This window comes from Gavia stellata, chromosome 22, assembly GCF_030936135.1.
Source record: "Gavia stellata isolate bGavSte3 chromosome 22, bGavSte3.hap2, whole genome shotgun sequence".
Lineage (NCBI taxonomy): Eukaryota > Metazoa > Chordata > Aves > Gaviiformes > Gaviidae > Gavia > Gavia stellata.
The window spans coordinates 13,208,541-13,234,551 of record NC_082615.1 but is presented as its reverse complement, the minus strand read 5'-3'; the positions used below and the strand labels follow the sequence as shown (position 1 = coordinate 13,234,551).

Below are 26,011 nucleotides of genomic sequence, written 5' to 3'. Positions count from 1 at the left end.
TCGATTTTTCCGCATCACAATATTTCTTTCCCCTTTTTTTTCCGCCTTCAAATATTTCTTCGCCTTTTTATCCGCCTCCAAATATTTTTTTTTTGCCTTTTTTCCGCCTTAAATTTTTTTATTTTGCCTTTATTCTGCCTTCAGGTATTTTTTTTTTGCCTCTTTTCCGCCTTCAAATTTTTTTTTTTTTGCCTTTTTTCCTGCACGCAAATATTTTTTTTCGCCTTCATTTTTTTCGCGTTTACACATCTCTGCCCTCAAAAAGCGCGTTCAGAAGCGCTGCCTCCAAATTTCGTGCGCGGAAACCTTCTCCCCTTGCAGATTTTTCTCCGGCGTTAAAATTATTTTGGCCTTAAATTGTTTCCCCTTCGATGTTCCTGCGCCTTATATATTTTTTTTTGCCCTAAAATCCGCCTTTCCCCCGTTGTTTGGTTTTTTTTCCACGCTGCTTTCCCTTCCCTTTTACTTCAAACCCCGCGTTATTTTTCCGGCCGCGCGTATCCCGTGTCCCCGCGGCCGCGCTCCGCCGCCCCCCCCGGACAATACGGCCGCGCTCTCGCTCCGCGGCCGTGCGGCCCCGGGGGCGGGGGGGGGGGGGCCCGGGCGGCGGTGGCCGCTCCGCCGCCCCTTTGTTCGCCGCGGCCCGGCCCGGCCCCGGCGGCCTCGGTCTCCCCGCCGGATCGGGCCCGCCGGCCCCGGCGCTGCCGAGAACAATGCCCCGGCGGGGCCCGGCGCTCCGGGCGGGGAGCGGGGAGCGGCGAGGAGGGTCCGCGCACCGGGGGAAGAGCGGCGGCCGGGGAGGGGAGGGCGCCGGGGGCACGGCGGGAAGCGGGGCCCGGGCCGGCGGGGAGGCGCGGTCCGTGCGCCGGGGGGAGACGGGGCCCGAGCGGCCGGGGGAGGAAGGGCCTGCGCGGCGGGCCCCGGGGAAGGGCCGGGCCGGGCCCCGGGCCCCGGGCGGCGGGCGGCGGGGGGGAATAACGGGCGTTGCGGCGGGGCCCCGCGAGCGGCCGGGCCCGAGCTCCGGGCGGCCGCGGGGCCGTGCCCCGGGGAGAGCCGGGGCGGGGCGGGCGGGGAGGCCGGGGCCGCGCTCCAGGAGCGGGGGGGGAAACGGGGGCGCGGGGGGGGGGGGGGGGGGCGTGAACGGCGGGGGGGGGGGGGGGAAGCGGGGCTCGTGCACGGAGCGGGGGGGGGTACTGGGGAAACTGGGAACCGCGCAGCGGGGGTGCTGGGGGGACGGAGGGGCTGCGCTCCGGGATGGCGGGGAAACGGGGCACCGTGCACCGGCGGTGCCGGAGAAAAAGGGGGCCGCGTACTGGGGGAACGGGGGGGCCTGGGGCCGTGGGGGGGCCGTGACCCCCCGGCCTGGCCGCGCTCTCACGCTCTCCTTTCTCTCCCTTGCGCCAGGAGCGGAGGATGAGCCGGGAGCCCCGGCGTGGAGCGCGGCACGCCGCCACCGAGCCCGGCCCGCCGCGGCGCTGAGGATCGCCGGCCGCCCCGAGGAGCCGCGTCGGGGTCCCGCCGTGCCCCCCGTGGGCAGCGCGCGGGCGGGTGGGTGCCCCCGGCATGGACGGCCGTGACTTCGCGCCCCCGCCGCGGCTGCTGTCGGAGCGGGGCAGCCTGGGCCACCGGCACGGCACGGGGCGCGTGGCGGGTTCGGCGCACGGTGCCGTGCAGCCCCCCGGACACTTCCAGCCCACCAAGTACTTCCCCGCGCCCATCTCCATGGCCACGCACACAGGTCAGAGGGGCCGCGGCAGCGCGGGGGGCCGGGAGGGGCGCGGGGGCCCGGTGCACCGGGGGTTCGGCCTCCCCTTTGTGCCGTGCCCGCTGTCACCGCGCCGGTGGGTTTTGGGGGGTGGGTGTATGGGGGCTCACGCACACGGGGGGCCTTTCCCCGCCTGCCGGCGCGGGAGGAGCGCGACCCCGGGCTGGCCTGGCGAGATCCCGGTGCCTGAACAAGGAAGCGCTTTCTGGGCGAACAAGGAGGCCGTTATGCGTGGGGCCAGCGCGGCGGTGCCGTGGTGCGGCGGCAGCGGGGAAAGGCCGGCAAACCCCGGCTCTATATAAAGCGCCGAAGTGTCAGGGTGAGAAGGGGTTTGCAGCGCGTGCGTTCGCCTCTGCAGCTGGTGTCCAGCCGGAGACGGACAAAGCGTGGTGCGCGGCCGAGCACGGCACGGCCAACCGTGCCGGCACCGGGATGGGACTCGCCGGATCCAGCCACTGCGCCGGCATCCACAGCGTGCGCCGCCCGCTCGGCTTTGTCTGCAGCGGAGGGCACTGGGCTGCCGCCGCGCAGGGTTAAAGCGGGGCGCAGGGTGCCTAAAGCGGGGTGCACGGCGCAAGGGGGGGCTTCGAGGATGCAGGGGCAGCCAGCGGGGCACGGGCAGCGGGGAACCGGTCTGCTGCCGCCGAGCTCCAGGATGGAGCCGAAGCGGGAGCAGCGCCGGATCCGGTGTGTAGCGTGCCGGCTCAGCATGGTGCTGCCCGGGGCCCCCCGCTTCCCGCCGGCGCAGGCGGTTTTCTCGCCGCGGCACGGCGGCAGCGCCGGTTATTGTCGCCGCCTTGATGAGCTGTGAATACTAATAAAATTATATCTGCTTTAATGGGATTACAATTAGTGCGTGGATTAGGGCGGGGGGCACGGCCGGGCCGGCGCGGGGGGGTGGCGGCGGGGGCCCGAGGCTCCTGGAAGGAGGCGGAAAGCGGGGGGCACTGGGGGGTGCTGGGGAGGCGGCGCCGGATCGGGCCCGTGGCCGGGGCGGTTTCACTTTGTGCCGGCAGCCCCCACGCTGTGGCTGGGCCCCCCAGGACTACCGCTGGGCTGGGGGGGGGCCGCCCTGGCCTCGCCCTGCCTTTGGGGTGCGGGGGACACGAGTGGGGGCTCGGGGCCTGTCCTGGGGTGAGGGATGAGGGTGGGGGCTCGGCCCCTCTCCGGCTTGCGGTGACTGGGGCGGGGGGGATCCCTGGGGGACGCCGGCGCTGGGGTGCCACTGGCTTCCCTGTGGCTTCTCGGCGTGGCGGTGTCCCTGTGGCGGTGGCCGGACCCTCACGCCCGCCGGGCCCTGGGCGACACATGGGAGCCCGAATGCAACGGAGGTTGTTAAAATAACATGGATCAGGCTAAAAATACCCCGGCAGAAACTTGCCTTAAAAAAAAAAAAAAAAAAAAAAAAAAAAAAGAGAAGCCAAACCCAACAACAGAAAGAGCTAAAAATATTCCCGGCTTTGGCAGGGCCGGCGCAGCCGGAGCCCATCCCGGCAAGCCGTGCTCGGAAGCTCCCGCGCCTACGGGAACCTTGCTCGAGCGAATAAAACTGGTAATTTAGTGCCCAGCGCAGTGCTGGGGCCAGCGGGAAGGGGGTCCCCGGGCCCGGCACCCCGGCGTCCCCGTGGCGCGGCTGTGCCACGGGGCCAGGAGCCGTGGCAGCGCGTGGAGCGGTAATTAACGCCGATGATTGATAATTACCCCACCCAGCAAATAAAGCCAGCCCGCGGTTTGCCGGGCGGCCGTGGCGGTGGCAGTGCCGGCGCGGCACGCGGCAGCCCTGGGGCACCGCGCTGGCTGGGGGGGCTCTGGCCATGCTCCCCCAAATGGCTCCCGGCGGCGGGCCGGACTACACCTCCCAGGAGCCTTTGCCGAGCGCCGGGGGCTGGAGGCCGCCCTGGGAAGGGGAGATAAAAACTGTTTAGCTTGATTTTATTAAAGCCATAATTCAGGGCTGCGCAGTTATTGCAAACAAATGCTTCGGTTTGCGTCTGGTTTTGGCACTGGGACCATGCAAATGACGGTGCGAGACGGCGCTGGGGGCCGGAGCGTGGGGAGCCACGGCCCTGCCCGGTGCTGGGGGGGACAGGGACCCCCGGAGCTGCCGGGAGCCTAGCCTAGGCTGGGGTGCAGCCCCCCGCTCCCTGATCACGGCGCTGCCGGAGGCTGCGGTCCCACCGCCCCAGCACGCCCGTGCCGAGCCGGGCCGGGGGTCCCAACACCCGTGCCACGGGCAGGGGGGCGGGAAACTTAAGCAGAGGCTCGGCCGAGCCCGTGCTTTATGCCGGGGCCTCAATTTTTGCCCTTCTGACGTTTTTATGGACTAATATATAGTTGAGATCGCGCCGGGCTGTTTGTCACCGCGGCGGAGCCCTCGGTGCGTTGCAATGTATAACAGCGCCGGGGGGGCTTGCACAAGCGTAGGGCTTTGCCGGGAGCGCCGCTGCCGTGGCAGTGCCGCTGTGCAGCCCGTTCCCGGTGCGCAGCTTGACCCCAGCGGTGCCGCTTTGCAAAGCGGTGCCGGTTTGCAGCCTGCCCGTGTCAGTTTGCAGCCCGGTGTTGGTTTCCATCCCGGCGTGGGCGTGCAGCCCGGCTGTGGCGGTGTGGGTGTGCGTCCCGGTGGCGGTGGACGGGATGGTGAGCCGGCGGCGTGGTGCTGGCGGCCGGCTGGGCTCCTGCAGCTGTCCCCCTCCCTGGATTAAGTTGCAGGCCAGGCTCGGGCCCGGCGCTGCGCGGTTCCCCGGCGTGTCTGGAGGGGGGGTGGTGGGGGGCAGGTGGGGACGGTGGCCCCTGACCGGGGTGGTGACGCGGGGCTGGGTGCCAGCACTGCAGCCACTCCACATCGCAGCTTCCTCATTAACGACCGAAGACAGGGTCTGACGAGGGGATGGGAGGCCGCGGCACGGCACTGGCGTGGCCGTGGCGCGGGGGCTCCCTGCTCCCTCCCTCGGCACCGCATGCCAGCCTGGCCACGCCGCCGCATGCGCTGCATTTTCAAAAGTAGGTGTCAAAGTTAAAACAGATTTTGAGATTAACTCGTCTGCTCCTCGTTAGCCACACTTGTGCCGGGGCGGCCGTGGTGGGGGCGGACACGCGTGCGTGTCCAGCGGGAAGAGCGGGATGCAGGGAACCCCAGATCCCGTGGAATTACCCGGGAGTGGTTGCATCTGTTCGTTAGCAATTAGCTGGATCCACGCGGAGACTCTGCTGCGCGCCGGGGCCCGGGGGGACGGGCAACCCGAGCAGCCGTGCGGCACGATCCGGGCAGCTGCTGTGAGCCCCAATCACCGCCGTAAATGTGGTGATTGCCCCAAACTTGGGGAGCGCGGGGGGGGTCTCAGCACCCTGGGCTGTGGGCGCCTGGCCTTTGCCTCCCATCCCTGCACCCCCAGGGCTGCCTGACCTGGGGGGGCCCCGTGCTGGGGGGGCTGGGGGCAGTGCCACCAGCAGTGCCACCACCGGGTTCCGTGGGCCGAGCACCGTGTGCGCGGTGGGCTTGGCTGATCCCTGAGGTGGGACTGGGGGTGCTGACGGGCTCTACGGAGCATTTGGGTGCCTCTCCGGGCACCCCTGGCTCCTTGGGACCCCCCGGGCCGGAGTGTCCCCGTCCCCCCCACGGCCGGTTCCTCTCCTGGCGCTGATGGCCGCGATACGCCACAGCCGAGTGGGGAATTACAGTGGAAAATAAAAATAACAGGATTTGGCGATTCGGTGACTCTGCAAAGATTCACACGGGCTTCGCCCCCGGCTGCCCCCCCCCCCGGTAAATAAACACTCACCCGATAATCTCATTCTTGGAGGAGTTCTTTATCCGCTCCGTAAAACGAAACAGATGGGCACAGCGCGGCCCTGCCCGCCGCCCTGCCCGCCCCGCAGCATCGCCCCGGGGCAGGATCCCACCCCGCTGGGTGCGGGGGTCCCTCGGCCCGGGGGAGGGAGGGGACGAGTCCTCGCAGCCCCTCGGGGTTGCTCTGTCCTGCTCCGTGCGCGGGCAGCCCGGCACCCTGCCCGCGTGACGCTTTGCAGGGGGCTGCGCGTGGCAGGGGGTCACCATGGGCCCCAATTTTCAGGGCGTTCGCCGGGGGGTCCGCGTGCTTGGCCTCTGGGGGACACCAGGCGCCCGTGGGGCTGTGACACCGGGACCGCTGGCTTCCCCGCGGTCCCAGCCCGTGCCAGGCCTGCGGCTGCTCCCAAAATGGCTTCTGGGCTTTGCAAGCCACGTGCGTCTGGCGTGCAAGTCGTGCATCGGGCGTGCAAGTCGCGCGTGCCGGCGGCGCAGGCAGCACGCGCCGAGCAGCGTGCATCAGTCGTGCAAGGAGCGTGCACCGAGCCGCGCGCGCCGGCCCTGCGCTGTCCTCGCGAGCCCCGGGCAAGCTGCGTGCATCGGCCACGCGAGCCCCATGCAAGCAGCGTGCACCGAGCTGCGTGTGCTCGCACGGCCCCGGTGCGGCGCACGGCCCCGGCGAGCGTGCAAGCGTGCGGCAGCGCGCAGCCTCTCGGCGGCTCCGGCCTCCCCTTCCCTCCGTCGAAAGCCGACAGCTTGCGAGTGGCACTTAGCGCGGAGCGACTGCCGTGTGATTACCCATCGGATAACGTTTTAATTGTACTTCTGGCACTCTGTCAAGCTAATTTGAACTGCATTTCAATATTACAGCATTTATTTAGTGCCATAACAATATGGATTAATCTTAAATTATAACACCGAGGAAATTATATTACACTTATTTCCTATTTGCCAAATATTTAAAGGGGCCGCGTGGGTTGCAAAGCGCGGGGGGGGCGGGGGCCGCATCCTGCCCCCCGCCTGGGTCCGGGGACCAGGGGTGGCACCTCCCCGGGGTGCCCCGCCGTGGGGACGCGGTGCGGGATGGTCCCTGCCAGCTCCCGGCGTCTCTGCGTGCGGCCCCGGCCCCGCTAGGAATGTTCCAGCCCTGAAATAGCCGAGGGAGTAACCCAACCCCGCGCCCCGCGCACGTCCCTGCCGCCCCGGGGACCGTCACCTCGCCCGGGTGGGTCTGGGGCTCCGGGGGGCTGCAGCCTCCCTGGCCCCCTCTCAAAACGGAGCCCATAAATATCGGGGTGCAGCCGTGCGCCCACTCCGGGGGGCTGGTGGGGTGCAACCCCCACCTTCCTGGCGCCACGGGGAGGGGCAGGGCCGGGACGTCCCGGAGAGGGGGGCCGGGGACCCCCTCCCTTTCCCAGCAGCACTGCCTTGGGGACCCCGCTGCTGGCCCCCCGCCCAGAAACCTTCCGGGCCGGAGCAGCCGTGGCCGGAGTGACCCCCCCCCGGGGCCACTGCCCCCCCCCCCCCCCCGCCCTGGCCCTGCTTGCTGGCCAGGGAAACTTTCCGTCTTCCCGGCACATTCCCATCTGTGCCGCGCTCGGTGCGGGGGCGAAGAGTGGCTTGGGGGGGGGGAGCACCCCTTGCCACCCCCACCCTGGTCCCACCAATGCCCACCCCCCCAACCTGCATCCCTCCCCAGCGCTGTCGGTGCGCTTGTGCTGAGACCTGGCATGCTTGTCACACGTGTGACCCTCCCTGGATTTGGGGCCAAGTCGAAAAGCCCCCCGGCCCCCCCGCTGCGGTTTGGCAGTGAGGAGGGGGAAGTGCCTTCGCTTCCCTCTTAACCCTTTCCTCCGGCTGCTGCCTCCCCCCAGCCCCGTTTGGGGGGTCCTGGGCGCCTCCAGCCCCAAAACCCGCCGGCACACCCCCCCCACCTCGGTTTCCCTGCCCGGCCATGCCACAGGGTCCGGCTCGGCGTGGGGGAGAGTGTGGTGTGACCAGGGCCGTGCCGGGGTGGTTGTGGGGTGGCCGGGGCCAGCACGGTGCCTGCGTGGCTGTGCCGGAGCTGCCCGAGTTCCCGGCGTGGCCGTGAGGTGCAAAGCCCCACGCAGCCCCCCGAAAGCCGCTGGAGCCGGTGGCCGTGGCTGAGACCACCCTTCCCTCCCCGCTGGCGCCCGGCACGGGGGATTTTCTTGCCGGCCATGCCGGTGCTGGAGCCGGGAGCAGTGCCCACGGGGCTGACTCACGGCGCTGGCTGCGGAGAGCCTGGCCAGGGAGTTCCCAGGCTGACGCTGCCGGGGGGCGGCGGGGGGGCCGGGGTGGGACCCTGCTGCCCATCTGCTCCGTGCCGGCAGCCGGCCCCACGGCACTGTACCCGTCCTGGCGCGGGGCTCCTGCAGCACTGCCTGCTCATGGGTGAGATGAGTTGTGCATGGTCTTGGGGACCTTTCCCTGTCCTCGCCAGCACCGCGGCCGGAGGGGGCAGAGCCGGGGGGGGTGCTCTCTGACTGTGCGCCATGCTGAGCTGTGCCAGGCCATGCCAAGCTGCGCCATGCCATGCCGAGCCGTGCCACGCCATGCCAAGCTGTGGCAGCGCAGGACAGGGTGCAAGCGTGCGAGGGGCCAGGGCGAGCGTGCATGCGGGTGGGAACGGCGCGGCCGCGGGACCGGTGCGCGCCGGGGGATCCGGCCGTGCCAGTGGGCGTGAGTCAGCGGGTGGGAGGTGTGGGGAGCGGCGGCCGCGGCCCCGCCAGCCCCGCCGGGACGATCTGCGCCAGCCCGGCCCCGCCGCCATCGGGGGGGGGGTTTATTTTTTTACAGCCTGTTTCACAGCTTCCAGAAAAGGCTCGTTCTGGAAACCTCGGCTTCCTGCCCAGCACAGCCACCCGGCACGCTGCCGGCTCCACGCCCTGCAGCGGGGTCCCCCGGCACGGCCGGGGCCGGGGGCATGCCGGGGCGGTTGCCCACGGGCAGCACCGAGCCATGGCTCCTCCGGGATGCGTTGGTGTGGCTGGACCGGCCGGTGGGACGTACCCACCCGTCCCAGTGCGTGCCAGCGCAGGGTGGGCAGCGTCCGGCCCCGGGGGTGCGCGGTGCCGGTTCCCAGGGCCGTGGGCAGGGTGCGGCCGTGCCCCCGGCCCACGCGGCCCCTGCCCTGGCTCAGCCCCCGGCCGGCCGGCGCAGGAAGGAGCGAGCTGCCTGAAACCACATCCCCGACACTCATCCCAGAGGCATCCCGGAGGGATTAGCCGGGGAGCGTGGGTCGGCTTAGAGAGCAAAGCATCGCTTCCTGCCCCGGCCGGGCGGCTGGCCAGCCCGGGCTCCTCCGCACCGCGCTGTGCCGTGCCGAGCCGTGCCAGAGGGGGGGCGGGTGGCCACGGCCTCGCCAGCCCACGTCGGCACACACATGGACACGGGGAGCGGGGCCACGCGGCGAGGGGTGGACGATGCTCCCTCCTCCCGGCTCTCTCCCGGCTGCTGGCCACCGACTGATGTTTCCACCATGATCTCACGGCTCGGCTGGGGTGGGGAGCGCTGGCCTGGGCCTCCCTGGGGGGTGCTGGGGCCCCCCCAGGCTGTGGGGGAGGCCACCGGGGTCAGGGTGGGGGCTGCCCCCCCACCCTGCGCTTCCCATGCTGGCCGTGTCCTCCCCACACGCCTGCTCCTCCCTGCGCCCGCATGCACACACACATGTGCATACACACACACGCATACCTGCGGCTCTGCCCCCGTACTCTGCCCGCAGCCAGTGCCCCCCCCCCGTGGTGTCCCGGCCCTGGGGAGCTGCTGTCCTGGTGACAGGCAGCTGTCCCCATGTCCCCAGTCTTCCTGCCGCTGCCTCCCGGGCTCTGGCAGGGCTCCGGCTGCCGTGGCTGGCAGCTGCCCATGCTGGGAGCGGGATGGCCTGGCTCGCCCTGGCACAGCACGGCACAGCCTGAGCCCCGGGGAGGTCGGGCTCATCCCGGCACTGGGGGCAGCCGGTGTCCAGCAGCGGCTCAGAGCTGCTGCTGGAGCCGGGGGGAGAGCAGCAGCGTGGGGAGCCACACGCGTGTGCAAAGCCTCCTATGTGCCGGCACACGTGTGTGCCCAGGGCATGCCCACGGGGCCAAGGGCAGGACTCCGCTGCGCCTCGCACGCCCCGGTGCACGTGCGAGAGCCCTGTGGGGCTGAGCGGACACGAGGGGCGAGTGTGCACGAGGGGTGTGATCACGCAAGGGATGTGCACGCACAAGCAGCGTGTATGCACGAGGGATGCACAAATGCAGCAGGCGCGTGCACACGAGCGTGCCCGGGTGAGCATGGCGGGCGCGCGAGGGGGGGTGTGGGCAGCCCTCCCTGACTCTCTCCTCTCCCACCGCAGCCGGCAGCGGCCTGATGGGGAATGCGCCCGCCTCCTCCTTCATGGGGGGCTTCCTGAGCAGCAGCCTGGGCTCGGGGGCACCCAGCCACCCCGCCGGCCCCACCGCGTCCCCCCCGGAGCCGGCTTTCCGCGGGCCTCACTCCGGCACCTCCCAGATCTGGTTCTCGCACTCCCATGAAGGTGAGCGGGCGCCGGGGCAGGGATGGGTGGCAGCACCCCGGGGCGGGCGGGCAGGGTGTCCCTGCGGGGTGTCCCTGCAGGGTGGTTGGGACGCGGCCGGGGCTCTGCCGGGTGCCAGTGGGTGACGTCCAGCCGGCGCCCACGCAGACGGGGTTCAGACCTCCCAGGCGCTGGCACATGGGGTGGTCGTGGCAGCCGGCCGGCACGGGCACATAGTTGGCATGCAGCGAGCTTCGGGGTGGCGGTGGGGGGGACACCGCTGGCAGCATGCCCCATGGACCCCCCTGGGCATCCGCGGGGACCAGGCTCAGCCCCCCACAATCGGGGCTCAGGGCGGGCTGGAGAGGCTTGTGCCGCGCTGCAGACCCCTGCCCCGTGCCGGGAGCTGGGCTGAGGCCAGGCCAGCTCGTATCACTGGCAATGAACTGGGGACCACGCTCCCCTCCCGCGGTGGGGACCCTCGTGCCAGGGCAGGCTGCAGCATGGGGACCCCCGGGGCAGCGCGCGCAGCCCCGGTTAAACAGACACCCCTTCCCCAGTGCGGTGGGAGCGGGGGCTCCCTGCAACCCGGCGCTGCCCCCGGTGCCCCGTGGTACACTGGGTGTCCCCGTCCTCACCTGAGCGGCCGGAGCGAGGGCCGACAGAGTTAAGGAGCGGGGAGGTGGTATTGGCGCGGGGCCCTGGCAGCCGGCCCAGCTGGTAGTTTGACCGGCTGCCAGTTGGCTCCCGGCGTGCCGGGGCCTGCGCGGCGCGCCGGAGGGGGGGTGTGGGGGGGGCCGGGCAGTGCACGCGGCTCCAGCAGCGCAGCGCCCGCCGCTGACGGACAGCCTGCCCGAGCGCGCCGGCTAACAAGCCTGCGAGCATCATGCTGAGCTGCTGCGATAACAGCCACTGCCGACACGAGTCTGTGGGGTCTCAGCCCAGCGGCAGCTCCTGGGGGGGCGGGAGGGTCCCTGACCCAGAGGCGATTAAAGCCTCCAGCAAAGCGTTTATAGCCAGGGAGGTGCGTGGCCGGGCTGCTGCGGTGCGATGCGCGCCGTGGCACAGCACGGAGACACCGCGGGGGGCCATGCGCCTGCGAGCGCGCCCTGGCCCCCCTGACTGCCGTGCCCCCAGCCCCGGGGTACCCCCGCTTCTCCGGGAGCCTGGCCTCCACCTTCCTGCCCATGAGCCACCTGGACCACCATGGCAACAGCAACGTCCTCTATGGCCAGCACCGCTTCTACGAGAGCCAGAAAGGCAGGTACCGGGGTCCCGGCACGGCACCGCGGTGCCACCGCAACCTCCAGGGCTGGCTGGTGTCCCCGCAGGGGCACGTGTCCCCAGCCAGACACGGGTGGGGGGCTCAGCGCCTGTCCCCGGTGCCCATGCCTGGCGTCGGGGTGGGGGGCCGGCGGCGGAGCAGGCGCCAGGTCCTCGGGGAGGAGCGGGGCCGGCGGGCACAGGGTGGTGGGCACCGGGCCCAGCCGCCGCCGCCGCTCTCGCTTTTCACAATATTGTGGCGGGCGCTTAATAGGGAACATTGTTTGGGTGGGAAATGGAGCTAATTAGGCTGTGCCTTCCCCCACGCTCCTCCCCTCGTTAGCGGGGAGCCGGCGCTGGCACGGCCACAGCCCCGGGTGCTTGGACCCGCGCCGTTGTTCGGCGGGGGGGCCGCGGGGGGCTCACCCATCGCCCTCCCCTCCAGATAACTTCTACCTGCGCAACCTGCCCGCCCAGCCCGCCCTGCTCCCCGCCAGCCACGGCTTCCCTGGCATCGCCCGTGCCGCCCCCGGGCCCCCCGCCGGCTCCTGCAGCCGGGAGCGGGAGGCTGGACCCCTGCCCAAGACCCCGAAGGACTACGACCGCTTCCTGGCGGGCAAGGAGAAGGCAGGCAAGGGGGACCCCAAGGAGCGGCCGCCCGAGGAGGACCCCAAGGAGCGGCACAAGGCGGTGCTGCCGGTGCCGCCGGAGGGGCACTGCAAGGAAGGGCTGCCCCCCCGGGGGGCCGGTGACGGCCGCCCCAAGCACCTCGCCTCCTGCCTGCTGGGTGCCAAGGGGCTGGAGGGCGACGCTGGCCGCGCCGTGCTGCCCAGCTGTGCCGGCAACGCCCTGCCCCGCGCCGGCCGCTGCAGCGCCAAGGAGCCGTGCCGGGGCGAGCGGGAGCCGGGTGCCCCCGAGGCACCCCAGCCCTACAGCGAGTGCGTGGAGCGACGGCAGATGCTGCACCACGCCGTTTCCTACGCGGTGCCCACCGGGCCGGCCCCGCTCGGCCCCGCTGCCGGTTCCTTCCCCTGCCTGCAGCTGCACGCCGGCCCCGAGGTGCTGTGCCCGCTGCCGGAGCCGGCCGGCCGGGAGCTGAAGCTGAGCGGGGCCACGCTGGTGCCCTCGGTGGGACACCTGACGGACAAGAGCCGCTCCTTCCAGGTGGCGGCGGAGGCCGGCGGGCTGGAGCGCGCCGAGGGCAAGGAGCGGCACAGCGAGGTGGGGGCCGAGCCCCCGGCCACTTACGGTGGCCACTTCCACCACCCGCTGAAGGCGGAGGGCCCGGCGGAGCGGCGGCTGGAGTGGGGGGGTCCCAGCGCCCGGCTGAAGGGGCTGGAGTACCTGGGTGGGGGGGCAGCCGAGGGGTCCCCCTTCGCCGGCCGGGGCCCGGCACCCAAGGGTGCTCTGGAGAAAAGCTACTTCGAGGTGCCGCCGGCGCCTGACTGCTCCCGTGCCGCCCGCCCCGACCCGCTGGGCGTCCGGGTCGGCCCCTCCTGCTGCACTTTAGAGAAGGGCCCCCCTAAGGACCCCCCCCCCGGGCCAGGTCCCCAGAAAGTGGCGCGGATCCGGCACCAGCAGCACGCCGAGGCGGAGGCGGCCAGTGCTGGCCCTGAGGGCAAGCGCAAGCCCCTGGAGCTGAGCGCCCTGGGCTACGGCGGGCCCCCCCTGCCCCCCTGGGGCGTGCAGGGCCAGGGGCCCCCCCTGGCCGTGGCGGAGGAGCGGAAGGGGCCCTACCTGGACCCCTTCGGCACGAGTCTGCAGCAGGCTGCGTTGATGACTCAGGGGCCGGTGCTGGGCCAGGAGGTGCCGGCCGCCCCGGACGAGGTCTCGGCCATGAAGAACCTGCTGAAATACAGCAACCAGGCGCTGCTGGGGGGGCAGAAGGGCCCCCCCTTCGTGGGGCTGGGGGGCGTCAAGGGCAGCTGCGCCCACCAGGACGCCAAGTTCCCCCCGGGGAAGGGGCAGCCGGAGCTGGAGCGGCCGGACTGTGCCCGCGGCCGGGAACACGACGGGCTGGCCCCCGGCGAGGGCGAGGTGCGGCAGCCGCCCGTCGGCATCGCCGTGGCTGTGGCGCGGCAGAAGGACACGCTCGGACGCCCCGAACCCTCCTACGGCGGCGGTGGCTCAGGGCGGCAGGGCCGGGCGGCCGCTGGCATCAAAGGTAGGGCCCGGGGCGGGGACCGGGGTGTGGCGGGGGGCCAGCGGTGCCGCACTGATGCCGCCGTCCTGTCCCCGGCACAGCGGGCACCGCACGGCCCATGCACCTCATCGACCTGGAGGCAGAGGAGGAGCGGGGCCGGCTCTGCGAGGAGCGCCTGGGGCTGCCGGGGCGAGAGCTCCTTCTCCAGTAAGTGCCGTGGCGGGGGGACGGGGGGGTCCCTGCCCACCAGGGCTGTCCCCCACGGTGCGTGGTGCCGGCACGCTGCACCATGCCCCGTGTCTCCCTTCTTCTCGCAGGGACAACAAGGACCTGGTGGAGTTTGCCCGGATGCACCCATCGGGGGGGTGTCCCGGGGAGCTGACCCCCCACCTGATGATCGCCGGGGGCTCCTCGCTGCCGGCGGGGCAGCTTGGGGGGGACCCCGCTGCCCATGCCCACCCGGCACACACGCACTGGCTGCCCCGCACCCGCAGCCCCTCCATCTGGATGGGGGGACACTCCTACGGTCAGTGCCGCCGACAAACGGAGGGGGGGCTGTGGGAGCGGGGCCAGTTGGGTGCCAACCCCCCCGGCAGCGGGGTGCTGCCCCCCAGCCCCGGCGCTGACAGCCCCCCCCATGGCTCCGCAGGCATCGGCCACCCCGCGCTGCACCAGAACCTGCCGCCTGCCTTCCCCACCTCCATGCCCAGCACCATGCAGCCCGTCTTCCCCCTCTCCCAGGACCCCCCCGCCCAGCTCGTCATCCTGCCCACCGAGCCCCCCGCCCACGGCACCCCCCACACGCTGGGTGAGGCTGGGACGGGGGGTGGCCTTGGGCTGGGGGGTCCTGGTGGCACTGCTGTGGGGTTTGGGGCTGGGAGAGGAGATGGGGTCCCTGTGGGTGCTTTTGGGGGTGCAGGGGTGGGAGACGGGTCCCTGCGGGTGCTGCTGTGGAACTAGGGGTGCAGGGGTGGGAGATGGGGGACCCTGGGGGTGCTGCTGTGGGATTGGGGGTGCAGGGAAGGGTGATGGGGTCCCTGCGGGTTCTGCTGGGGGTGCAGGGGTGGGAGATGGGTCCCTGCGGGTGCTGCTGTGGAACTAGGGGTGCAGGGGTGGGAGATGGGTCCCTGCAGGTGCTGCCAGGGGCGCAGGGCTGAGGGGGGCACCGCTGGGGTCTGAGGGGTGACCCCGAGGCGGGTCCCTGGTTGACCCCCCCCACCGCCGGCAGCCGACGTGATGGACCAGGCGTCGCTGTGGCCCCCGATGTACCCGGGCCGGGGCCCCGGCGCCCACCTGCAGCACACGGGGCAGCTGCCCGTGTACTCGCGCTCCCAGTTCCTGCGGCAGCAGGAGCTCTACGCCCTGCAGCAGCAGCAGCGGGCGGCCCAGGCCCTTGAGATCCAGCGCCAGGCGCATGTCCAGGTGCCCGTGGGGCTGGGGGCGGCGGGGGGGTGAAGGGGGCTGGGGTTGTGGGGCTGCTTTGGGATGGGATGTGGGGCTGGTTTGTGGGATATGGGGTGGTTGGAGGTTGGGGTGCAGCGTCACGGGATGGGGCTGCAGTAGGAGATGCGGGGCTGGGGCGCGGGGTGTGGGGCTGGGGTGCGAGATGTTGCTATGTGAGATGTGGGGCAGGGTAGGGGGATGCAGGGCAGGGCTGGGGCCAGGCAGTGGGGCGGGATCTGGGCTGTGGGGCTGGGCTGCATGGTTGTTGGGCAGGGCTGTGGGCTGCAGGGCTGGGATGTGGGGCAGGGGCTGGGCAGTGGGGCGGGCGCCAGGCTGGCATGTGCCGACCTCGGTGTCCCCTGCAGCGGAAGCCGGAGGAGCAGCCCCTGGAGCTGGAGGACGGGGGTCCCGAGAAGCCCCTCAAACCCTCCCACAAAGCAGTTGCCTTAAATCCCTCGGCCAAGGGCCTGCCCTCGGCGGCCCCTGGGCCCCCCAAGCTGTCCCCTTGCTGCCACTCTCCGGCCCTGCGGCACCCGGCCAAGTGCCCCGTGACCCTCCCCGCGGCCCCCTGCACTTTACCTGTCTGCCCCGCCGCCAGCTCCACCGTGGCCCCCCGCTCCCCGGCCGACAGCCCCCTGCCCGTCCAGAGCAAGGGCAGCGATGGCGAGGACAAGCGCGGAGAGGGGCAGCCGCCCCGCGACTACCCCAAGTCCCTGGAGCCAGGTAGGACCGGGACGGGGAGGAGGAGGAGGGTGGCCGCGGTGCCGGGGGTCCCCGCTGAGCATCACCTGTTTCCCCACAGACCTGCCCCCCGGCTACAGCTACCCCGCTGCCGGCATGGGCTTCTCCGAAGCACACTCCGCCGAGCCGGCCGACCCCGACACTATGCACGCCGGCTCCCCGCCGGCCGAGCCCGAGCAGTCCCGGACCTTCAGCCCTGCTGGGGAGATGCTGCGGGAGCCGGGCCCCCCCCGGGAGCCACCGGCCGGGGGGGCGATGGCCGAGGGTCCCGGGGCGCTGCTGCACCGCCACCACCTCCTCCTCAGCCCGGGCCCTCTCTGCGGGGAGCGGGGGCCGGCTCCGGCCGCGGGGGCTGCAGAGGAGCGGGCACCAGTACCCTTTGGGGTGCGCCGGGAGGCGGCTCAGGGAGCACCGGAGCAGAGCTCGCTGGAGCAGCAGCGCCCGGTGCCCGTGGTGGGGGCCTCCCCGCTGCCCCCCACTGTGGAGGAGGAGGAGGAGGAGGAGGAGGAGGGCGACAGCGATGGCTCAGAGCCGGAGGGCAGCTGCGACGAGGAGGATGACGAGGAGGATGGCGATGGCCCCAGTGGGCGACAGGGCTGCCCGGGCGGGCTGGAGGCGCTGATCGCTGCTGGCATCGACCTGGGGGAGCTGCCAGCACTGGGCTCACCCGGGGAGCCCCCCCCGGCTCCCCCCTCGCCCGCTCCCCGTGCCTCAGGGATCCCCGGCATCGCCCTGCTCAGCGAGCTCGCCGACCTGGAGCTGCGCCGGCGCCGCTGCGACCTGGCCCTGGAAGGTGAGTGGCCCCCAGTGCCCCCCGGCACCCCCTGCACCTGCAGCGCCCTGTCCCCCCCCGGTGCCCCTGTCCCCCCCGGTGCCCCCTGTCCCCCCGCAGCGCCCTGTCCCCCCCCCGGTGCCCCCTGTCCCGCGGCTGTCTGCCCTGGAGCCCCCTGCCCGCGGGGGTGCGCAGCGGGTGCTCTATGCAGGGTGTGCAACAGAGGCATCGTGTGTGCAGTGGAGGGGTTGCGCAGTGCATGCAGGAGTGGGGCTCCTCTTGCACGAGCTCTTGTGCCAGCACGGCTAAGCAGTGCACGTGTTGTGCAGTGGAGAAGGGGGCTGTGTGCACGCCGGCGGTGCGGGGGGGCTGCACGTGCTTTTTTGGTGCAGGGGGCTGCATGCGTGTCGGCAGTGAAGTCTTGCATGCCTGTTTGCAGCGTGGGGCTGCATGCATGCTGGCGGCAGAGGAGCGAGCGGGCTGCGTGCGTGCCGGCGGTGCGGTGCGGTGCCCAGCAGCCAGGCCCTGCTCGCAGCCCGGGGCCGTCTCCGGGGCTCTGCTCCAGCGCTGGCTCCAGGCAGGCGCCGGGATTCCCTCCCGACTCGACTTCCCCAGGGAATCCCGGGGGCCCCGGCGGGGAAGGCCGTCCTGGCGCGTCCCCAGCGCTGCCGCAGGCGGGTGGCGCAGGGCGGGTGCGCGGTGGCGGGGCCCTGCATGCTCGGTGCTGCCGGGGGCCGTGCACGGTGTGCGGGGCCGTGCCGCTATGGGGTGGGGGGCAGCCGTGGGGCCCCGCTCCCCACTGCTCGCCCCGCCGCAGATGGGGCGGCCAGATGGGGCACGTCACCGCGTCCCTCCCAGCCCTGGCCTTGGCTGCGCTCGCCGATGAGTTCATCGCTGGCCGTTGCTGTGCGCCCGGCCCCGGCCCCGCTGGCCCCACGGCCGCCTGCGGACGCTGGCCATGCTGTGCACGCAGCGCCCTATGCACTGTCCCCCTGCCTGCCGCCGCTGCCGCGTGACCCCACGGCCACCCCAGGGCACCCCGCTCATACACGGCTCCCCACGGCATGGCCCCACGGCACACCCTGCCCCACAGACACCCCTCCTTACCCCACACGGCCCCGGCAGTGGTCTCGGTGTCACCGTGGTGTGCGTACGCGGGCCGTTGCACAAGAGCACGCGTGGGGCAGCGTGGGGGTCCAGGGCATGTCCCGCGCTGGCCCCACTGACTTCCCGTCCTGGCAGGGGAGGACGAGGACCTGCTGGCCTTCAACCTGCAGAACCTGGCCACCGTGGCGGCCGCCTGGTCACTGGTGGAGGCGGCCAGCCGGGAGGGCAGCCCCCCCGCGCTCAGCCCCCTGCCCGCCTCCCCGCCGCCCCGTGCCCGTGTCCCCCGCCGCAAGTACACCTGGACGCCCAAAACCAAGGCCGTGAGTGTCTCCTCATGTGTGGCTGGGGTGGGAGGTGGGATGAGTTGTGCCTGGTCTCAGCCCTAGGACCAAGGCTGCCGACGCTGTGAGCTGCCCACCACCCCCCTGCTCCCCAGGTTTGCCCCCTGAAGGCGGCCATCGAGCAGCTCAACACGCAGGAGGTGGAGGTGCGGATGCGGCTGGCCGAACTCCAGCGCCGCTACAAGGAGAAGCAGCGGGAGCTGGTGAAGCTGCAGAGGCGGCATGACCACGAGTATGTCCCTGTCCCCATCCCTGTTGGGTCCTGGGGGGAGGTGGGGGGCAGCCTGCGGAAAAGGGGAGGCTGGGGAGGGAGCGCCCTCCGCTGAGTGGGACAGCAGTAGCGGTCACCAGTGTGATGAGTTTGGGGCCGTCCTCAGCCTGGCTTGGTGGAGGGGCACCGCCTGCGGTGGCTGCGCAGCTCAGGGTGCCCCCGGTCTTGCTGCGGCTGCAGGCGTGATGAGAGCTCCCGGAGCCCGGCGCGGCGCGGGCCAGGGCGGCCGAGGAAGCGCAAGCACTCCAGCACGCTGGGCAGGGCCGAGAGCCGCAAGGTCAAGTGAGTGACCGGTGCCGCGTGCCCTCCTTGTCCCTGGGGACGGGCCACCAGCCCTGCTGCCAGGGGGTCCGGCCATCCCGCCGCGGGGGTGGCGGTGCTCTGGGACCCCCATCGCATCCCCCCCCATCAGCAACAGACGCATTTCAGGGGGTCCGGCCACTCGCTCTGGCGCGCTCCCACTCTCAACCCACTTGCAGTGGAGGGGGCTCGGCTGGGCGGCAGCACCGTCCCCCCCCACCGGCCGCGGGAGCAGCGTTGCATAAAAGCCTCTTTATCTGCGCCGTATAAAGCCATTGGTCACGCTGCAGCGGCGTTCATCGCTGCCGGCGCTTTATTATTACCCATTAGCCGCCCGGCGCAGCCGTTTCCCCACTCCCGGGCCCTGTATAATTGTCCTTCTCCGCTACAAATTGCCTCTCCCGACAGGCCCATTTGCATAAATCCTCCGAGCGAGTCCAAACACGCTCGGAGCGCGTGTGCGCGCGCGGCCCCCGGCCCCCCCGTTCGGTAATAACAGTTAAATCTGCGCTAAATGGTTCCTTCAATTAAGACGGAGGGGAAGAAAAAAAAAAATTAATCTCTAGGTTTTATGTCACAAAACGTTAGTGAGCGAGTGAAGGTTATGGGGGGGGCGAGAAGAGGGGGAGCTGGTGGCTGGTGGCGGCCGGGGGGGGCAGGATCCCACCAGGGGTGCAGGATTGATCTGGGGGGTGCAGGATCCAGCCGGGATGCAGGATCCAGCCCGGGGCGGGGAGGGGGTTGGAGGATCCGGGCTGGGGTGCAGGACCCATCCGGGGGGTCCGGCGGGCGCCGTGCCCACGCCGTGCTCCCCGCCAGGGCGGTGAAGACCAGCCTGTCCCTGCTGTGTGCCGAGCTGCGGGGGGACCCCGAGCCCAAGAAGAAGCGGAGCAAGCTGGCCGAGGCGGCGTTCGGCAGTCTCAAGGGCTCCCCGGTGAGTCCGGACCCGCCGCCGGTGAAAGCCACCCCGGGGCCAGGGGGGTCCTGGTCCCCTCCTGAGCCTCCCTGTGCCCCCCAGGAGAAGGTGCGGTGCAAGAAGAGCGGCTCGCAGGGCAAGCTGGCCTGCAAGGTGGCTCACAAGGTGTCGCAGCTGAAGCAGAAGGTGAAGAGCAAAGGGCTGCCCGCCGGCATCAGCCCCTTCCGCCGGAAAGACCCCAACCCCGGCAGCCGCATCCAGAAGAAGCTGTCCCGTCCCAAGAGCTCCAAGGCCACCAAGTACCAGCCGCAGGACCCAGACCCCCGCCAGCCGGCAGGCTTCAAAGGCAAGGCTGGCACTGGGCTGGGGGTGCGGGGTCCGGCACAGGGCTGGGGGTGTGGGGTCCGGCACCGGGCACAGGTCTGGGGGTGTGGCGTCCGGCATGGGGCTGGGGGTGCAGGGGTCCGGCACAGGGATGGGAGTGCGGGGTCCGGCACGGGGCCTGGGGTGCGGGGGTCCAGCACGGGGCTGGAGGTGCAGAGTGGGTGCCAACAGGCCAGGACAGGGGGGTGCATCTAGCTGCAGGTCGGGGGGGTGCTTTGTGCCAGGGGCCACGTGGGGCCTCAGCTCATCCTGTCCTGCACGGGGAAGCGGCATCTCCCCAGGCATGGGGGGGGTGCAGGGGCCACCCCTGGGTGCACAGGGTCCCTCAGCGCTGCCCCCTCCTCTTGCAGACGAGCACGATGGGGACACAGACAGCGAGGACGGTGACGACGAGCCAGGCTTGTCCCTGCTGCCCTCGGTGCCCGTGGCCGTGCTCGGACCTTCCCCGTCCTCCGTGGTGAAGATGGAGGCCAACGAAAAGGCGAAGAAGAAGAAGGAAAGGCAGGGACTGCTAGGTAACGGGATCGCCCCACGGGGATGCCAGGGCGACCCGGGGGACGGGGACCCCCCGGGTGCATGTGCCGGGGCTGGGTGGGCACCCACGGGGTGCCCTGAGCCCCATCCCTGTCCCCGCAGGGCCCTGCCGCCTCGGCAGCCCCGAGGGTGAGGTGAAGATCAAGCGGCGGCCGGTGAAACCAGGGACTGGCAAGCTGGAGAAGGTGCCGGTGCGGCGGAAGGCGGGCAGCTGCGAGGAGGGAGGCAAGAAGAAGCTGAAGGCGAAGCCCAAGGAGAGCCTCCGGCCGCCGGCCCCCAGCGGCCCCAGCGCCCCGGCCCCCGCCGGCAGCCTCTTTGCCGGCACCGACCCCCGGCACTTTGGGCCGAGGGACGAGGGGGCTCGCCTGGCCAGCGAGAGGCTGAAGAAGGCCACGCGCAAGAGCAAGGTGCTGCAGTCGGCCCTGAGGGTGAGCGTGGGGGGCAGAGGATGGGGGGCACCCATGGGACTGTGGGGTGCAGAGGGATGGGTGCAGGGTTTGCACGGGCTGGGGGTGCTGGGGAGCTTCGATGGGACCGTGGGGTGCAGAAGGATGAGTGCAGGGGCTGTGGGTGCTGGGGTGGTTGGGGGGCACTGATGGGACCATGGGGTGCAGAGGGATGGGTGCAGGGGCTGGGGGTGCTGGGGTGGTGCTAATGGGACCTTGGGGCGCAGGGTCTGGGTGCAGGGTTTGCACGGGCTGGGGCTGCCAGTGCGGCTGCGGGGGGCTCCAGTGGGACCATGAGGTGCAGAGGGATGGGTGCAGGGGCTGGGGGTGCTGCTGGGGCTGGGGGGCACTGATGGGACCATGGGGTGCAGAGGGATGGGTGCAGGGGCTGGGGGTGCTGGGGTGGTCAGGGGAGTGCTGATGGGACCTTGGGGCGCAGGGGCTGGGTGCAGGATTTGCATAGGCTGGGGCTGCCAGTGCGGCTGCGGGGGGCTCCAGTGGGACCATGAGGTGCAGAGGGATGGGTGCAGGGGCTGGGGGTGCTGCTGGGGCTGGGGGGTCCAATGGGACCATGGGGTGCAGAGGGACGGCTGCAGGTTTTGCACAGGCTGTGGGTGCTGGTGGGGCTGGGGGGCAGCAATGCATGGGCTGGGCGTGCTGAGATGGTTGGGAGCACCCGTGGGGTGCAGGGGCTGGAGTGCTTGGGAGGCACCGGCGAGCCCCAGAGGCCCGGGGTCGCTGCGGGGGGGCTGTCGGCCGACTCTGACACCCCTCCCGCAGCGAAAGAACGGGGCTCTCTCGCTGGCCCTCTCCCCCCGGAGCGCCAAGACGATCCTGAGCAAGGGCAAGAAGCTGGCCAAGGTGAAGAGCAAAGTGGCCACCAAGCAGGTGAGAGACGGGGGCCGGACCCCCCCAGCACATCGCCATGTGCCCCCCAGGCACCCTGAGCACCCTCTCCTGCAGTGCAAGGGCCGGGCGGTCAGCAAGCTGCTGGAGAGCTTCACCGTGGAGGACGACTTCGACTTCGATGACAACAGCAGCTTCTCGGAGGAGGAGGAGGAGGGGGGCTGCCTGGCGGGGGTACCGCGGGGGGGGCACCGCTCCCCCCTGCCCCACGCCTGCGCCATCCAGAAGGAGGATCTGCGGGACGGGCTGCACATCCTCATCCCTAAGGAGGACAGCCTGCTCTACGCCGGCAGCGTCCGCACCATCCAGCCGCCCGACATGTGAGTGGGGGCCGGGGTGGGGGTCCGTGCTGTGGGTGGGGATGCCAGGGTGGCCGGGCGGGCGCTGAGCCCCCCTCTGTGCCCCCTCCCCAGCTACAGCATCATCATCGAGGGTGAGCGGGGGAACCGGCAGCGCATCTACTCGCAGGAGCAGCTGCTGCAGGAGGCGGTGAGTGGGGCGGGGGGCCGGGGCGGGGGTCCCGGCGGGCAGCGCGCCCCGCAGAGCCCAGCACGCTGCTTCCTCGCAGGTCCTCGACGTCCGACCCCAGTCGCGACGCAGCCTCCCGCCGGGCACCCGCGTCTGCGCCTACTGGAGCCAGAAATCCCGGTGCCTCTACCCGGGGAATGTGGTGCGAGGTGAGGAGCGGCTGCGGGCGGCTGGCGGGGTGGGGGGCGGCCAGCGGGGCAGGGGGGTGTCGGGGACCCCTGCCCCATCCCGACAGCCCTCCCCGTGCCGCAGGCTCCTCCAGCGACGAGGAGGAGGACGACCCCGAGGCGGTGATGGTGGAGTTCGACGACGGGGACACGGGGCACATCGCCGTCTCCAACATCCGCCTGCTGCCCCCCGACTTCAAGATCCAGTGTGAGTGGGCCGGGGCGGGGGCCGCGGGCAGGGGGCAGTGGGGGGGCAGCGGGGCTGGCCGTGACCCCGCACTCTGCCCGCAGGCACCGAGCCGTCCCCCGCGCTGCTGGTCTCCAGCTCCTGCCGGCGGACAAAGCGGTCGTGCGGCGACATGCCCCCGCCCGGCGAGCTGCCCCCCAGCCTCTGCCCGGACCGCCACGACATCCCCGAGCCCCCCAAGAACTCGGGCAAGAAGGCGGCCAGCAAGGAGAAAAGTGGTAGGGGTGGGGGGGTGCCACCCGCAGACCACCTTCCCTTGGGGTGCGCAAGGGAGGTGGCACCGGCAGAGCTGGTGTGAGGGATGGTGGGATGCAGGGAAGGATGCTGGGATGCGGGGCGGGATGCTGGGATGCAGGGCGGGATGCTGGGAGGCAGGCAGAGGAGGGGATGCAGGGGAAGATGGGGTGTGGGGGGCTGGCAGTGGGGTACGGCAGGATGCAGGGAGGGGTGCAGGGCTGGGGATGGAGAAGGGGGGAGGCACAGGGTGCTGCAGCGACGGGGGAAATGGAGATCAGGCTGCAGGGAGAGACGTGTAGGGACAAGGGCAGTCCCGGAGCATCCCTGCCTCCCTCCCTCTGTCCGTCCGTCCTCCCTCGTGACCGCCGGCCCTTCCTGACCCCCGTCTCCCACCAGGCAAAGCTGCGGAGGTGCTGTCGGGCGGCAAGGCGCCGGTGCTGAGCGACCCCTTCCTGGGGCGGCGTGGCGGGCCGCTGCTGAGCTGGTCGGCGGTGGCACAGACGAAGCGGAAGGCAGCGAGCAAAGGCACAGCCGTGCTGCAGAACCTCTTCCAGGTCAACGGCAGCGCCAAGAAGCTGCGGGCCAAAGAGGCCATCTTCCCCGTGCACCACCACCACCACCTCGCCGCCCCTGTCTTCGGCAACGGCTTCGGGGCCGACTCCTTCAGCCGCATCGCCAGCTCCTACGCCTCCTTCGGGGCCGGGGCTGGGCTGGTGCTGCCGGCTGCCCAGAAACTCTTGCGCTCCAAGAAGGCCGAGCGGCTGGAGGCAGAAATGGGCAAAAGCGGCCGGAGAAGGGCAGGCAGCGAGTACCTGGTCAAGCTGGACCACGAAGGGGTGACGTCCCCCAAGAACAAGAACTGCAAGGCCCTGCTGCTGGCCGAGAAGGACTTTGGGGCCAAGCTGGAGCGGCCCCTGGCCAGCCACGGCTATGCCCACGCGGCCCTGGCGGGCAAGGATAGGAAGGGGCGAGCACCTGTGCACCAGCTGCCCGTGGGGCTGGCGCTGCGGAAGTACTCGGGCCAGGCCGAGTTCACCCTGAACTGCGACAGCGACTGCCACAGCTCCTACTCGGACATGGACGAGGACGAGGAGACGGGCGGGCTGGGCGCCGACGTCCCCTCGCGCTTTATGACCCGCCTCTCGGTTTCCTCCTCTTCCTCGGGCTCTTCCACCTCCTCCAGCTCCGGCTCCATCTCCACCTCCAGCCTCTGCTCCTCCGACAACGAGGATTCCTCCTACAGCTCCGAGGACGAGGACTCCACACTGCTGCTCCAGACCTGCCTCTCCCACCCGGTGCCGGCGCTGCTGGCGCAGCCGGAGGCCCTGCGCTCCAAGAGCGGCGCGCCGCAGCGCTGCTTCCTCACCAAGGCCGCTGCCGCCGGCCCCAAGGCCAAGCTCAAGCGCAAGGAGGCCCTCAGCTTCTCCAAAGCCAAAGAGTTCTCCCGGAGGCAGCGCCTGCCCTCGGTGGAAAACCGGCCAAAGATCTCCGCCTTCCTGCCCGCACGCCAGCTCTGGAGGTGGTCGGGGAACCCCACGCAGGTACGGCCGGCGCCTGCCGCGGGCACCCACCGCTCGGCAGGGCGGCGAGGGAAGGAGCGGGCACGGGTGCAGGTGTATGGGGGCATGGCAGGGTGCCTCTGCAGAGGGTGGGGTGCACAGGTGCAGGTGTAGAGGTGCATGGGGTGGAGCGCATGGGGGCAGGTACATGGGTGTATGGCAGGGTGCATGGGTGCAGTGTGCATGGAGTGGAGTGCATGGGTGCATGGAGTGGAGTGCATGGGTGCATGGCAGGGTGCATGGGTGCAGTGTGCATGGGGCGGAGTGCATGGGTGCATGGCAGGGTGCATGGGTGCAGTGTGCATGGGGCAGAGTGCATGGGTGCATGGCAGGGTGCATGGGTGCAGTGTGCATGGGGCGGAGTGCATGGGTACATGGCAGGGTGCATGGGTGCAGTGTGCATGGGGCAGAGTGCATGGGTGCATGGCAGGGTGCATGGGTGCAGTGTGCATGGGATGGAGTGCATGGGTGCATGGTAGAGTATGGGTGCATGGGGTGGGGTGCATGGGTGCATAGCAGGGTGCTTGGGTGCAGGTGCATGGGTCAGGGTGCATGGGGTGGGGTGCATGGGTGCCTGTGTGTACGGGGCGTGGGTGCAGGGTGCATGGGTACACAGCAGGGCGCCTGGGGATACAGGGCAGGGTGCATGGGTGCATGGGGGCAGGGTGCCTGGGTACATCAGCCGTGGCACCCAGGTGCACGGGGCCGGGTACCTGCATGCACCAGGACGTTGGCGTGGGCTCACTGGGTGTGGTGCCTGGGTGCCCAGCGCAGGGTGCTGGTTACAGCGGCTGTGGCACTTGGGTGCACGGGACAGGGTGCCTGCGGGGCGCACGGGGCTGGACGGCTGCTGTGGGAGCATCCCGCCACGGCTCAGCACCGCTTTCCCCGGGTGCCTGGTGTCTGGCGGAGCGGGTGCCTGCGGGGTCGGGGGTCCGTGCGCCGTCCCTGACCCCCTGCTCCCCCCGGCAGCGGCGGGGCATGAAGGGCAAGGCACGGAAGCTGTTCTACAAGGCCATCGTGCGGGGCAAGGAGACGCTGCGCATCGGGGACTGCGCCGTCTTCCTCTCGGCCGGGCGGCCCAACCTGCCCTACATCGGGCGCATCGAGAGCATGTGGGAGTCCTGGGGCAGCAACATGGTGGTCAAGGTCAAGTGGTTCTACCACCCCGAGGAGACCAAGCTGGGCAAGCGGCAGAGCGACGGCAAGGTGAGGGGCACGCCGGGGTGGGGAGGGTGGCCCGCCGGCGAGGTGGCCGGCCGGTGACGCCGTGTCGTGTCCCCCCCGCAGAACGCCCTGTACCAGTCGTGCCACGAGGACGAGAACGACGTGCAGACCATCTCCCACAAGTGCCAGGTGGTGGGACGGGAGCACTACGAGCAGATGACCCGCAGCAAGAAGTACCAGGACCGGCAGGACCTCTACTACCTGGCGGGCACCTACGACCCCACCACGGGCCGGCTGGTGACCGCCGACGGGGTCCCCATCCTCTGCTGACCCCCCCGGGCCCACCCCGGGCACGGGGAGGGGGACGGGGACGGGCAGCCCCCCCCGCGCGCCCCCTCCGCCATGGGGCTCCTTCCCGGCAAATATGCAAAGCCCGGGGTGGCCGGGGAGGGGGGACGCGCGGGGGCATCA

The 26,011-nt window shown here is 71.1% G+C and overlaps 1 protein-coding gene across 1 annotated transcript; it reads left to right on the top strand.

Moving 5' to 3' along the window:
- The first annotated feature begins 1,563 nt into the window (after positions 1-1,563).
- Positions 1,564-25,894, top strand: BAHCC1 (BAH domain and coiled-coil containing 1). The gene is made up of 26 exons (XM_059828104.1): positions 1,564-1,738; positions 9,910-10,089; positions 11,206-11,328; positions 11,777-13,495; positions 13,576-13,681; positions 13,792-14,000; positions 14,124-14,282; positions 14,703-14,896; positions 15,283-15,640; positions 15,720-16,451; positions 17,673-17,857; positions 17,974-18,110; positions 18,330-18,431; positions 19,269-19,383; positions 19,540-19,711; positions 20,100-20,264; positions 20,386-20,711; positions 21,510-21,617; positions 21,693-21,955; positions 22,049-22,124; positions 22,204-22,312; positions 22,416-22,538; positions 22,622-22,795; positions 23,211-24,355; positions 25,346-25,582; positions 25,664-25,894. The coding sequence occupies exons 1-26, from the start codon at positions 1,564-1,566 to the stop codon at positions 25,868-25,870; spliced, it is 7,599 nt and encodes a 2,532-aa protein (XP_059684087.1). The 3' UTR covers positions 25,871-25,894.
- The last annotated feature ends 117 nt before the right edge of the window (positions 25,895-26,011 follow it).